At 37.5% G+C, this 14,530-nt stretch overlaps 1 protein-coding gene across 1 annotated transcript; it reads right to left on the bottom strand.

Moving 5' to 3' along the window:
• Positions 1–1,580: 1,580 nt before the first annotated feature.
• Positions 1,581–7,707, bottom strand: LOC107753917 (keratin, type I cytoskeletal 13-like). Its single transcript, XM_016570194.1, has 8 exons — positions 7,251–7,707; positions 3,590–3,672; positions 3,358–3,514; positions 3,114–3,275; positions 2,895–3,020; positions 2,594–2,814; positions 2,439–2,462; positions 1,581–1,736 (listed from the first exon to the last, which is right to left on the bottom strand). The coding sequence occupies exons 1-8, from the start codon at positions 7,650–7,652 to the stop codon at positions 1,619–1,621; spliced, it is 1,293 nt and encodes a 430-aa protein (XP_016425680.1). The 5' UTR covers positions 7,653–7,707; the 3' UTR covers positions 1,581–1,618.
• Positions 7,708–14,530: the final 6,823 nt, after the last annotated feature.

Genomic DNA, 14,530 nt, shown 5'->3' with positions numbered 1-14,530 from the left:
TAGCCAGTGTTACTATATTAAATCCATTGAAAATATTGGTGATTTGTGGATTGAAAAGTATTCTAATTGGATTGTTGTCGCACAAAGTTTCTCCTGTTTTCCGCGTCAGTGCTGTGGAGAATCAGCGCTGTTTCATCTGCCTTTAAACTAGTTTAAATCACCGCGACATCTGTGGTTTGTATCAGACCTCTGCTCCAAACCTCACAGCGCTGTTCATTGGTCGTGTGATCGAGATCAGTCAGCGAGTAAACGTGTTTGTGCTGCGCTGTCTTTAAAGGGGTCATATGATCGCACCAAGAGCTTGTAACACTCCAAAGAGAAAGGAAAAATTGAAATCGCATCATATGACCCCTTTAAGCAGAGCTCAGAATGGTCCGCGCACCAGTCTGCTTTTGGTGCGTTTAGGAATCCTCGTGCGCAAAAGAAATGGCAGCGCATATTATAGCTGGAACTTTCCAGTAGCCCCTCACTGCAGAACACAAGATCCAGGGGGCGTGGTTGGATCCACATCTGGGGGGTGGAGATTGGTAGGTTTAGGTATATGTAAGGTGGGAGATCTGGATCCAACCATGCCCCCTGGATCTTGCGTTCTGCTGTGAGGACCATCTCGAACTTTCCGACACACAAAGTGAAACATGCATGTGATTGAACAGAAAGTGAGGCTTCGTTTGTCATTGGTCACGTGCTTTCTACACAACGTTCTCGACACAAGCTTCCTTGGTTCAAATGTCACATCACTAGTGTCATGCCTGCATTTTTTATGTATTTATTAAACACTGTCCCTTCTATATAACTTGTTAGTCCAGTGGATTCGTGTAATGTGTCTCAAATCCCAACATATGTCACCTTCTTTCAGTTGATTTTGAAATCACCAGCTGTCAACTGGTGTGACCCCTTACCCTTTAAAGTCATTTTGAAAATAAATCTGCACATCTCGAAGTTACAAGGATGCATCAATGAGGCAAGTCAAGAATGGAAGAGGCAGAGAATTGGTTGTCAGTGAATAAACAGTGAACAGAATGGTTGTGTAACTTGTATTTGCTTTTATTTTATTGCCTTTGCAAGTGTTTGCCCCACACAGCACAGTAAAGTAAATGATCTCATATCATAGCATTACGACATTTGTCATGTTTCAGATTTCCCAGCCTGTTCTTGTACCAGTAATGCATAAATGTTTTCAAAGATGTGTACACACTAGAGAGAGATTTAATCATTGTTCTAAATGTGAAACATTTAGCTTATTTTTGTAATTGAATTTAATTATTAAAAAGACATTTCCTTTGTAGAGAAATAAACTTTAGCCTGATTTAATGTCATTTAATGCATCAGCAACTTTTTCTAATTTCAAGTTTTGTATTGATAATCGAAAACAGAAATGTAATTTGGTCTTTATAGTTAACGTTCATTCATTTTTGTAACTCTAATATTACCACAACTAGGCTATAATACTAGCAGATCTGTAGTTTAATTTAAAATCTTTTTGCATGACTTTTCACACTGTGTCATAAAATATGACAACAAAACAGAAGAAAATAAGACAAACGCTAGGAATGCAAAGTTAGTGCACCGTTAGTGCAGTTTATTGGTTTTTCATCACTCAAAGTTTGGCTGTTTTTGCTCAAGAGAGCTTCTGAGACACGACCTCGCTTTTAGACTGGAAGGATGAGCTGACCACTTTGCCGTCCACAACCTCTTCCACAATGGTTACCACTTTGCGTGTAGTCGAGGATGTGCTTGTGCTTGAAGAAGAGAGGCTGCAGAGGTAGAAAACAAAGAATATTACAGAAATCTCCATCTCACTTTAATTCTGTTTATTATAATAAACCAAAAATGTGACACTATTTAAATGTTGCTATTAAGAGACTGTGTTTTATTTGTTTCTTACCTAGAAGCCTCTCCATCCAGCGGCATTATCAGTGCTCAGATAGAGGCCTCCATTAACACGAGTGGCACCCTGGATCTTCAGCAGCACAGAATGGAAGAAAAAGGGTCAAATTGCATTCTTGAGAAATACAGTATTTTTCACATGCTTTGCAAATTAGGAACCATGAGATAATGATGCATGTTGGTAAAAAATGAATAAATGAAAATCTATGTATACCAATATTTGCAATACTTGAGTAAGTTGTGTTACCCTGTTTATGAACAAAAATAGTAGTTTTATAATGCTAGCTAATTATTGGTTTTCATAAGACTTTTTTATACTTGCCAAAATAGGAGCTGATTTTATGCAAAGTGCAAATGACATCAAAACAAGACATACACAAAAATGCACAGTTAGACCACTTTATTGGCTTTTCATCACTCTTTTGTAGATAGATTTTGCTCAAGGGTGGTTTTAAGACACGGTCTGGCTTGTAGACTGGGAGGATGAGCTGACCACTTTGCCGTCCACAACCTCTTCCACAATGGTTACCACTTTGCGTGTAGTCGAGGATGTGCTTGTGCTTGAAGAAGAGAGGCTGCAGAGGTAGAAAACAAAGAATATTACAGAAATCTCCATCTCACTTTAATTCTGTTTATTATAATAAACCAAAAATGTGACACTATTTAAATGTTGCTATTAAGAGACTGTGTTTTATTTGTTTCTTACCTAGAAGCCTCTCCATCCAGCAGTCTTCTGTACTCTGCAATCTCCATCTCCAGTCTGGTCTTGATGTCCAGAAGCATCTGATACTCTTGCCGTTGACGCTCCAGATCGGCACGAAGCTGCACCAGCTGCTGCTCCATGCTGGTCACCTGGAACTGGTAGCCGGACAACATTGCGGAGTAGCGGGCCTGTGTGTCTGCCAAAGTGCCTTCCAACGATGCTTTCTGTTGGGGAAATGTTGGTTACTCTACGTTCTATGCAATGTGTTGACCAACGTTTACAAGATTAATCTCTGCTTGCTTACCATACTGAGTTGGGATTGTAGCTCGATTTCAAGACTTTGGAGTGTGCGTTTAACCTCTGTGATTTCAGATCGGGATGTTTGAAGGGTTTCTGTGCTCACAACAACTTCCTTGTTGAGGGCTTCAGTCTATGAGAGGAAATCCATAGCAAAGCAGTCAGATAAGTCGTCTGTTGTTTTACATTAAAATATTGCCCTTTCTTTAAAAACATCTGATTTTACCTTAGCCTGGAACCAAGCCTCAAGATCTTTGCGGTTCTTGGTAGCAACGGCCTCGTAGTGCTCACGGATTTCAGCCATGATCTTTGTCAGGTCTTCCTGTGGTGCTGCATCTACCTCTACGTTGACTTGTCCGCTCATCTGTGTGCGCACTGCCAAGAGTTCCTAAAGACGCAATAACAAACCACTGAGCATTTGCCTGACATACATTTCACAGCTATCGAGTGTGAACCAAGCACCAACGGACCTCCTCGTGGTTCTTCTTGAGGAAGATCAGCTCTTCTCTTAGACCCTCAATCTGCATCTCCAGGTCAGATCTGGACATTGTCAGCTCATCCAGCACCCTCCTCAGGCCAGCAATGTCTGCCTCTACAGACTGCCTCATGCTCAGGTCATTCTCATATCTGCGCAAAAAAAGAAATGGATTTAAATACTTTGGGCCTTTTACAAATGGTTTTTGTTTAGGTTGCTATACTTACTTGACCCTGAAGTCATCAGCAGCCAGTTTGGCATTATCAGTGCTCAGATAGAGGCCTCCATTAACACGAGTGGCACCCTGGATCTTCAGCAGCACAGAATGGAAGAAAAAGGGTCAAATTGCATTCTTGAGAAATACAGTATTTTTCACATGCTTTGCAAATTAGGAACCATGAGATAATGATGCATGTTGGTAAAAAATGAATAAATGAAAATCTATGGTAATCAAATTTAGATCTCTCTTGGAGTTGCGTAATTGAGAAATTCAATTTGCATCAAATGCTTTGAATATATGCTTTGAAATGAGGAACCATGGGATATTGCAAATTAGTTAATTACTGTCTAAAGGTAGTTTAATGATTAACTTGACTATCATGTTTTATAGGTAAGTCACGTACCTTGGCCTGGAGGTCACTGATTGTAACGTAATAGGCACTATAGTCACGAGCAGAGGGGGCCGTCTTGCTCTCCAGGAACTGGCGAGCCCTGTCTTCCTGTTTCAGTTAAAATGACGTCAACACATAGAGCATTTCAGGGGACCTTTAAGGTTTGACCCTGCAACCTTTACCAGCCTATGTCAATTCAGAGGTATTGCTGACATACCTTCAGTGCTTTTATAGGCAAACATTTTTAAATACACTTCATGCAAATGTTAATATTCATTCATTTCTTCCGTCCTTGGTCTGTTGATTACCTGATTTAATTTGATGAGGATCAGAGAAACTTAGAACAGTGCTGGGTAGAAACTGATTACATGTTCTGGATTATGTAATCAAATAAAAACAAATCTGTAACTGGATTATATTACATTTTAAAATGCTTATAATCAGGTTACAGTTACTTTTATATAGATTACATATTCTAAAAATGGCAGTAAATTATTCATAATTTATTGATTCTCCTCAATTCTTCTTTTTTTCTCTTTTAAAGCTTCCTTTCAAATACCTTACTGTGTGTCATACCATTTAGCTCTGACTATATATTCATAATATAGAGTGGCCATGTTAATGTAATGTATATAATTTTGCGATCCATGTTTCTTAATTTGGGGGGATAAAAAAACATCCCTCAAGCAATTAGACCATGTAAAAAACAAGTAATTATGTAAATTACTAAACACTGGTGATGTATAGCTGTGAAACACTGTCTTCATCATATCCAGTGATCAACTAAGTTTTTATTTTAATTATTTTGCGGATGTTTTTGTACAACTTTTTTTTATGAATTAAGAACAAAACAAACTATGACATTGGAGTGATGACTCCCATACATTATGTATGGGACTGAGACATCATACAGGAGTATTGATATTTGCAGTAGCGCAATACTATGTGTCAAGAGTTAGCTAGACTTATGATAATAGAGAGAAGACTTCTAATGGGGGTTATGTGCAACAAACTTATGTATTGAAGATACAGATGCCTTCAAATGAGATACCAAGATAATCATACCCGATACCCATCACATACTGAATGCAGAAAGATAAGATACTTTTATTTTTCTCTCTAACATTTTGATATTAAAATGGAATAAAATGCCAGCAATAAAACCAAGTAGCTATGTTAGCTGATTATCTTAAAAGTGCATAGATATCACCATCAGTTCATACTGCTGTTAATATTTTCTCAGATAAGCGGATATGAACAGACTTGTTTTCCGGTTTGGTCTGGTGACATTTGACATATGACATTTAACATAGAGAGAAGAACAGAGATTTATTATTATTATTATTATTATTATTTATGGGATTTGGCTTAATGGACAAAAATTGTAGAAAGAATTCAGTTTTGCATGCGTGTTATGATTTGGTTTATACCCTGATAGCACAAGTACATCACGGAGACGTCTATTTGACGTCTGCATATACATCTGCAAGACGTGTTTTTTTAAAGTGTTTGCTCGTCTGCAATACGTCTATAGGACGCTTCCTATCAGATGTCAAATAGACGTTTAGAAGATGTCTTTAAGATGATTATGATTTAGAGTGTATGTAAAACTGACATTTTAAAGACGTCTATCAGATGTTTGTACACAGCAGATGCTTTCCAGATGAAGCGATCTTTAACAGACATCTCGCAGACGTGTGTGTGTGCTATCTGGGAAGTGTACATATGAAGTAGACTTGCTCCCTCGGTCAAAACAGACAATTCTTACAGTATGCTGCATTTGGGTCTTTGAGTTAGTTGTGTCAACCTATTTATATGAGTTATTGATTTTCATATTTGTCAAAATATGAGTAGATATTATGTAGGGTGCAAATGACATCAAAACAAGACAGACACAAAAATGCACAGTTAGACCAGTTTATTGGCTTTTCATCACTCTTATGTAGATAGCTTTTGCTCAAGAGAGCTTTTGAGACACAGACTCGCTAGACTGGGAGGATGAGCTGACCACTTTGCCATCCACCACCTCTTCCACAATGGTTACCACTTTGCGTGTAGTTGAGGTTTTGCTTGTGCTTGTGACACTGCAGAGGTAGAAAACAAAGAGTATTAAATAATGCTCACTTAAAAATTATAAAGTTAATGTTTAATCTACATGCTATTTTAATAGATTTTGTATTGTAGTTGTGTCTCACCTTGTTCTGTTGGGGAAATGTTAGTTACTCTGCGTTCTATGCAATGTGTTGACCAACGTTTACAAGATTCATCTCTGCTTGCTTACCATACTGAGTTGTGATTGTAGCCCGATTTCAAGACTTTGGAGTGTGCGTTTAAGCTCTGTGATTTCAGATCGGGATGTTTGAAGGGTTTCTGTGCTCACAACAACTTCCTTGTTGAGGGTTTCACTCTATGAGAGGAAATCCATTGGAAAGCAGTCAGATAAGTCTTTTGTTGGATTTGCATACAATATTACTTTGCAAATTTTACGGACTAATTCTCATTTTACCTTAGCCTGGAACCAAGCCTCAAGATCTTTGCGGTTCTTGGTAGCAACGGCCTCGTAGTGCTCACGGATTTCAGCCATGATCTTTGTCAGGTCTTCCTGTGGTGCTGCATCTACCTCTACGTTGACTTGTCCGCTCATCTGTGTGCGCACTGCAAAGAGTTCCTAAAGACGCAATAACAAACCACTGAGCATTTGCCTGACATACATTTCACAGCTATCGAGTGTGAACCAAGCACCAACGGACCTCCTCGTGGTTCTTCTTGAGGAAGATCAGCTCTTCTTTTAGACCCTCAATCTGCATCTCCAGGTCAGATCTGGACATTGTCAGCTCATCCAGCACCCTCCTCAGGCCAGCAATGTCTGCCTCTACAGACTGCCGCATGCTCAGCTCATTCTCATATCTGCGCAAAAATGAATTCATTATAAATGTTTTGGATCCTTAATAAAAATGTGTTGTTGTTTTTTTTTATAGTGCAAGCCTTTAAGTAGCAGACTTACTTGACCCTGAAGTCATCTGCAGCCAGCTTGGCATTGTCAGTGCTCAAGTAGATGCCTCCATTTACACCAGTGGCATGCTGAATCTTCAGGGGCACAGAATGAAGATGCAGTTTTAGATCACTCTTTCATGAGTACTTGAGAAATGTATTTGACACTATTTGAATATATGTATTTCATAAGAAGAAAGTTGGGATATTGGCATTTGGTTAACTTTTGTCTAAAGGCAGTTTAATGGTCGACTTGACTAAAATGTTCAATAGTTAAGTCACATACCTTGGCCTGGAGGTCACTGATTGTAGCGTAATAGGCACTGTAGTCACGAGCAGCAGGAGTGGCCTTGCTCTCCAGGAACTGCCGGATCTTCAGCTCAAGATCAGCATTGGCCTTCTCGAGGGAGCGCACCTTCTCCAGGTAGGAGGCCAGACGGTCATTGAGGTTTTGCATGGTGGCTTTCTCATTTGCGGACACATCAATGGCATCAGACAAGTTGAAGCCAGCACCACCACCAGCAGAGAAGGAACGAGAAGCAGAGGCGCTAGAGATACGGACCCCAGATCCTCCTGCTCCTCCATACACACTTCCGGCACGCATGGCTGTGACAGCTCCGCCACCAGAGACAGAGAAGCGAGAAGATGCTCCTGAGGACATGTAGCTACGTGTGGAAAAAGAAGTCATCGTTTTGAAGGAGGCTTGCTGTCGTTGTCTGCTCTGGCTGGAGAATCAGTGAGCGGATGAGTGAGGAGAAGACGACCCCTGTTCCTTTTATCTGGACAAATGGGGGAGGGACTGTAAAGATTGCCTTAGGTGATGGAGAGTGAAACTATTTCTCCGTTCCCCAAGGCAGCAGGCGTGGCTGAAGACAGATTTGAATGGTATGTTATCATTTAGAGTTTCCCAAGAAAAAAATTATGTGAGTTTCACCTGTTGGTTCTTGTCAGTCTAAACACTTCTGTGACTTTCCGTCTCTGCAAAATATATTATGTAAATGTAACTTCATGCGTAATAGCCACTGCTCTGTTGCATAGTAGGTAGGATATTCTTTGTATTTCTTAAAATTCTGACAAATATGAAAAATCCAGAGATATTAAAATTAATGGATTGTTAGAATTTTTAGATGCACTTCCGTTTAAAATTAAAAATGACATTCAAATTAGAACTTTAGAAAATGAACAACTGCACATCAAAACTTCTAGCATTTGTCACACATAAAACTACAATTTCTGCCTGAAATGAAACCATTTCCACCCTTTGTAGAAAACTTATCAGATCAGACAGAACCCGCCTCAGGCATGCTAAACCTGTTTTATCTACCGAACATCACATTTCATTATGTTTGAGTGTACATCGTGAAGGTTTGACTCCAGAGCAGATCATTTATACGGGTAGTATCTGTAGAGAATGCGGTAGGATGACAGTACAACAAACACTTTTCTTTTCATTAGATTCATTACAATGTGGGCCTCTAGATTTTATCTGTGTTATTTCAGTTACATAATGCATTGATTAGAATAACTTAGATTTAATCTGTTTTTGTTCAATATGTATTAAACTGCTTACCCCTCAGCCTATAAACCCACTGGGCAAATCACTCTGACCAACTTAATGACAGAAACAGACAAGGAAGTGTTACAGAGTTAGTCTTCAGGTTGAAAGTGAACAGGCAGGTATAAAGTAACTCCAAAAGCATTTAAATTATGCAGCCATTTCAGTTGTGATTGTGCAAGAAACATCAAAGATAGTCAGTAAATCATAAATCATCATAAACCTAATTTAGATATGCAACCCATATATTGCATACTTAAACGGTTTTAAGTTTAAACAAACAGTTGTTTTTCGCTGTAGATCTGAATGAAATGTTTAGCCTAAGTTAGCTTTATCAATGCCCTGAATCTTCTGTGTATGATTTTTAGCAGCCAGAGAATTACTAAAATTATGTGTTTTAAAATAACCATTTTTTAACATTTGGGATTTCCTTGGTCTGAAATGATATTAAGATTAAATGCATGTTAAACTTTATTTATAATGCTATATAAAACGTATAAATATTTCTTAAGTTCTTTTGTAGAAACAATGGACAAAAAAATAAAAATCAAATAATTCAACTGTGAGTAGAGATGTCAGTGTAGAGTAGCAGAGTGCTTTTAAGAACAGTTGTCATTAATTAAAGGAAAAATGCTTGGGGCATTAGATTACAGCTGCCAAACAGGAAGAATACCACACAGCTCCACAGATTCTCTAAAGTAGACCAGGAGTGATGTTCACAAATGGAATGAAAGACTATACAATTCACTACAATGTAACAAACTCTCATGGGATTGTATAAGTATTCAGCACTGACCTGTTGTATCTCTGCCATGTTGTGTTATCTTACAGGCAGAATCAACAAGGCTGCTGAAGAAAACGATGTGCAGTCATTAATTATTAGGCATTCAGAAAATAACAATTTGCCGTTGTTTCTGCGGTGGGAAGTACACTAAGAATGCAAGTTTGCAATATCACTGCTCTGCCGCCAAGATTCGCCTATTACTGAACTTGTTAATGAAAATGAAACACATTTTCATGCCATTTTTTCCACCGAGTGCTTAAATCGTTGGATTAAACAAAAGAGGTTTAAAATACCTGAAAAAAGTCTGTTTAGCATCCCATTCACTGCAATGGCAGTGATTGCAGCCGTACACAACTTGAATGCTGCCGTCATTTCATAGTCACTCATGGAGACATTTTTGGGCCATTTCATGTTTTTTCCAATTTATATGTTGCTTGAAAAAACATTTATTTCACTTAAATACAGTAAATGTCCTTCCATGGAGAAACATATTTTTTGCCTACATAGTGGTAGTCATGTGGGCAACAAGAAATGCAGGACAAAATGAGGAACTAAGTGAAAAGGGGTTTATTAATAGTCCAAATGAAACAACAACATGGGACTCAGAGAGAACAGGCACAAGAAACTAACACCAAACTTGCTGACTTGTTGCCTCGCTGCCTTATCAGGCAATGACTTTACAGGCAGCGTTTATGCACAAAGGCACCTCACGAAACTGATTTCGGACAGGCTTCTGAGGCAGCAATGGTTAAATGATCTACAACAGTGGTTCTCAATATCCAGTCCTGGCGACCCACCACTCTGCATATTTTGCATGTCTCTCTTAACGCACCTGATTTAGATAACCAGCTCATTACACAGTGTTCATTGCTCCCTATGATAGGATGAAAAAGTCATGACAACATATGTTTTTAAGTTACTTTAAATCATAAAAATATTTTAAGCAATTTCACCTTTTTTATATAAGTTATACGAGATTCAACTTGATTTTTTTTTAAAGTCAGTGTAATGTAATTTAAATTCAAGGAGCCCAATTAAATTCAATGAACTTAACATTTTAATTTCTAACTTATTGGCACTGACGGCCAGATCTCTGAACATGACTCTGAACTGTGCGATTAATCGAAATCGTCATAAAATCGCGATTTGAGGATGCGCTATGTTTATTAAGAAGATTACTGAACTCAGGGAAATGTATAGGACAACAAACCATTCAAATAAAAACGAATTTAGACAACCAAATATTAAAACTCTACTACTCTATACTGTAGGAATATAATAGACAAAAGGAGAAAGGAACAAAATACAACAGAATGCAATAATATAAAAAAGAATCACTAAGCAAACAAACACAAAACTAAATGTGACATTATATAAATACATTATATATTACATCTTATAATAATATGTAGAAACAACATTAGAAATCTGTGAAAATGAATGTAAATTATATGTTGTTATACAATTTCTGATTCTTTCTGGTGTGCAAATTTGTGATTCTTTATTTATTTATTTATTTTTTATGCACTGTTACATTTTGGAAATAAAAAAGGATCACATCACCAAAGCCTGTGTGTCTGTAGTTGCCTGTGTGTCACCAAAGCCTGTGTGTCTGTAGTTGCCTGTGTGTCACCAAAACCTGTGTGTCTGTAGTTGCCTGTGTGTCACCAAAGCTTGTGTTTCTGTAGTTGCCTGTGTGTCACCAAAGCCTGTGAATGGCGCTAGTAGCGAGCATCCGATGTAAAGTCACGTTTTCAAAGAAGAAGAAGTCACACTGTTAGGATTGTTTCAACGTGCTCTGAAGCGAAATTATAATCTCACATAGTGTCTATTCATTTTACGGGTCAGCTAACTGTGAGGTGAGACTGCAGAGTATATTGTTCAAGTGTTTATATGTGTAATCGCTTTGCTAGTTGAATTAATTCGTTATCATACAAATAAATAACCGCTCTGGCACTCCCGCGGACGGTTCGCTCGCGTGCAGGTAACGTTGCTGCCAGTGTGGATGAACAATACTGAAGTTACAGTGGGCTTTATCATGATATCATAAATGGTTCACAGGTGTTCACTTTTAAGGTTCGCTTTCACAGGTCACTAACGTTTATAATTCATTAATAAATGGTTCACGGGTCATTATGTAAAGTGACCTTGAGCTATGGAAAGGCACTATATAAATACAACTTCTTCTTCTTCTTCTTCTTCTTCTTCTTCTTCTTCACAAGTTATGTTTATAACTCATTAATAACTGGTTCACAGATGTTCACTTTACATTAAGGTTCACGTTCACAAGTTAACAACGTTTATAAATCATTAATAAATGGCTCATTACATGAAGGTTCACAGGTAATATTGGAATTCAAATGTGTAAGTGAGTTATTAGTAATTTATTAACACCTTTATAAACCCTTTATAAAGGGAACCTTAATGTAAAGTGTTACCAATAATTATAATAATACGGATCATATTTTTCAAATTCCAGATGATTGGACACTGATCTGAACCAGCTGATGATAACCTCCTGTGTTTCAATACGTCTCTCAGCTTGACGCTCAAATTAACGGCTCACATTTTAATGATGCAGAAGACGCGTGCGCGCGCATGCTCAATTATTAGCAAATATGGGTTTAGTTTTCATTGTTATACTGATGATACTCAACTATATATTTCAACAAGGCCAGATGAAAATTCTAAATTATTTAAGCTAACAGAGTGTGTTAAAGATGTAAAAGATTGGATGACCAATAATTATCTCCTATTAAATTCGGATTAGACATTACTTCTTGGATCAAAAAACAGTACACAGAATCTCTTAGATTACAATTTGCATCTAGATGGATGTAGCCTACTGTTACTTCCTCTACAGTCAAAAACTTGGGTGTTATATTAGACAGCAACCTGTCTTTTGAAAATCATATTTCACGTTACAAAAACAGCATTCTTTCATCTTAGAAACATCACCAAGCTACGAAACATGTTACCTGTTTCTGATGCAGAAAAGCTAGTTCATGCATTCATGACCTCTAGACTGGACTATTGTAATGCACTGCTAGCTGGTTGTCCTGCATCCTCAATAAACAAGCTACAGGTAGTCCAAAATGCAGCTGTATTAAATGTATTAAAAAATGTTTTCTTACAAAATGTTTAAAAATGAAAAAAGTTAAAAAAGCTAATAAAAAGCCATTATTCCATCTCAATATAGACATTAAAAGTACCTAAACTAAAAAGGACCTAAAGATGACCTGACACACTCTGAGGAAGGCCGAAGGGCGAAATGCATAGATCCACAATGTGAAAAAGAAATTGTTTTAGTTTTTCTTAGAGGTTTATCACAAAAGAGGTCTCCTACGATCTGTTAATGTGAGGAAGTAGATGTAATTTATTATGAATAGAATATTTCATTATAAAATATTTAGATATTATAAACTGACTGAAGTAAAACAATAACATGAGATTTAAAAATAATTCAGGAACACCTTATTTAAAGTTTAATTGCGCCTGCAAGTTGCATTTAATATCAGTCAGTTGGGGGCAGTTCATCTAAAAGTTGTGTATTTTTACTAAATAATCTACCAAATAAAAGAAAAAGAAAAATCAATGGAAGTTAGGGCTGCACGATAAATCGCTTGCGATATTTAACGCGCATCTTGTCAGAAAGCCGGTTCTGTAATCAGCGGTAAATCTCCATCACGTGCGTGCTTTCACATTGAGCAGTATTAACTACACAGAGCCGTTGTTCACTGACGAGCTGCGCAAAAAATCGCGCGAATATGACCGTGGTTTTGCGCAGCTCGTCAGTGAACAACGTTTTTTCCCCCAACGTCAATTTATCGTGCAGCCCTAATGGAAGTACTTTCCATTTCTTCAGTATTTGAGTTTATTTATTTTATAATAAAATATGCTATAGTTCTTGTAAAGCGAGGTCAGAGCATACAGCTTCAGCAGCCCCTGCTGTTTAAAACATGTATCGTGATTTGTTTAATGTCACAATCAACTTGAATCATCACATATTTGCATCGATTTTCAACCAACTCCGAGTACATGATTACATCCCTATTACTCACACAATTAGCATAGGGAAACTTTAAACCAGAGGTGTCCAAACTCAGTCCTGGAGGGCCACTGTTCTGCAGAGTTTAGCTATAACTTGACTCAACTCACCTGCCTGGAAGTTGCTGGTATGCCTATAGTAAGACCTTAGTTATTCAGATGTGTTTAATTAAGGATGGAGCTAAACTCTGCAGGACAGTGGCCCTCCAGAAGCAGGATTGGACACCCCTGCTTTAAACCATCTCTTTTTTTTAATCAAAATATCGAATGTGTTTCTGAATCAAAGTATTTGTATATATTGCAGTTTATCAGTCTACTGTGTTAGAGTAACCAACCATTTGTAATTTTTACTCTGTTATACTGGTTTACATTAACATTTTCTTGTTTGTAAATTACAGTTTTATACTGTAAAATTTACAGTTTTTGGCCGTAAATGTGTTTACTGTTTTTCTGTATGTTTTACAAAATTATTCTGGCAACCACAGCTGCCAAAATTATTTTGTAAAAACTACAGAATTTTTTTTACAGTGTGATTTTAAAGGCTCATGGATAATGGACGCTTGTGTTGTTGTTTTTTTCTCAAGCTTGTCTCAGTGGTTGTTTTCCATGAGGCAGGAGTATATTTTCAGCTTTGTATGACAGTTTCTTGGCAGATTTTTGCTACTTTTGTGCCCTTGTATGCATTCACACATTAGCATGCACAGGCAGGTTGTGTACTGTTTTTAATATTAAAAACCTGTTTATAAGCAATGCAAGAAAAAATAAATAAATGTTGCTTCAAACAAATGTTGGACATTTTTATCTGTATCTCTAAAATAAAGTTTACATTATCATAACTAGAAAGTTAATGTTAAAAATTATTTGAACTTAATTTAAAAAGTTGAAACTGCAAATATTGTAAAGTCAACTTAACTTAAAGAGAGCAGTTCAGCACTAGCCAAGATTTAAAGGGGTCATCGGATGCAAAATTCACTTTTGTTGTTGTTTGAACATAAATGTGTGTTGGAAGTGTGTGTACACATCCACCCTATAATGATAAAAATCCACCCAGTGGTTTTTTTAAAATCCCCTTTCTCAAATCAGGCTGTTCTGAGATTCCTGTCAGAATGACGTAGTTCTGCACAGACCCCTCCCACGATAGTTGATTGACAAGGCCATCTTACCTTCGACCCGCCCTGAA

This window comes from Sinocyclocheilus rhinocerous, unplaced genomic scaffold, assembly GCF_001515625.1.
Source record: "Sinocyclocheilus rhinocerous isolate Xijiao unplaced genomic scaffold, SAMN03320098_v1.1 scaffold612, whole genome shotgun sequence".
In the NCBI taxonomy this organism is placed as follows: Eukaryota; Metazoa; Chordata; class Actinopteri; order Cypriniformes; family Cyprinidae; genus Sinocyclocheilus; species Sinocyclocheilus rhinocerous.
The sequence above is the reverse complement of the archived record's forward strand: the minus strand, read 5'-3'. Positions and strand labels throughout refer to the sequence as shown.

Coding starts and splice junctions, on each gene's coding strand:
- LOC107753917 (XM_016570194.1), bottom strand. CDS start 7,652: ATGACTTCTTTTTCCACACGTAGCTACATGTCCTCAGGAGCATCTTCT. Junction 3,021..3,113: donor AGGCTTGGTTCCAGGCTAAG/GTAAAATCAGAT, acceptor TTCCTCTCATAG/ACTGAAGCCCTCAACAAGGA. Junction 2,815..2,894: donor TACAATCCCAACTCAGTATG/GTAAGCAAGCAG, acceptor TTTCCCCAACAG/AAAGCATCGTTGGAAGGCAC.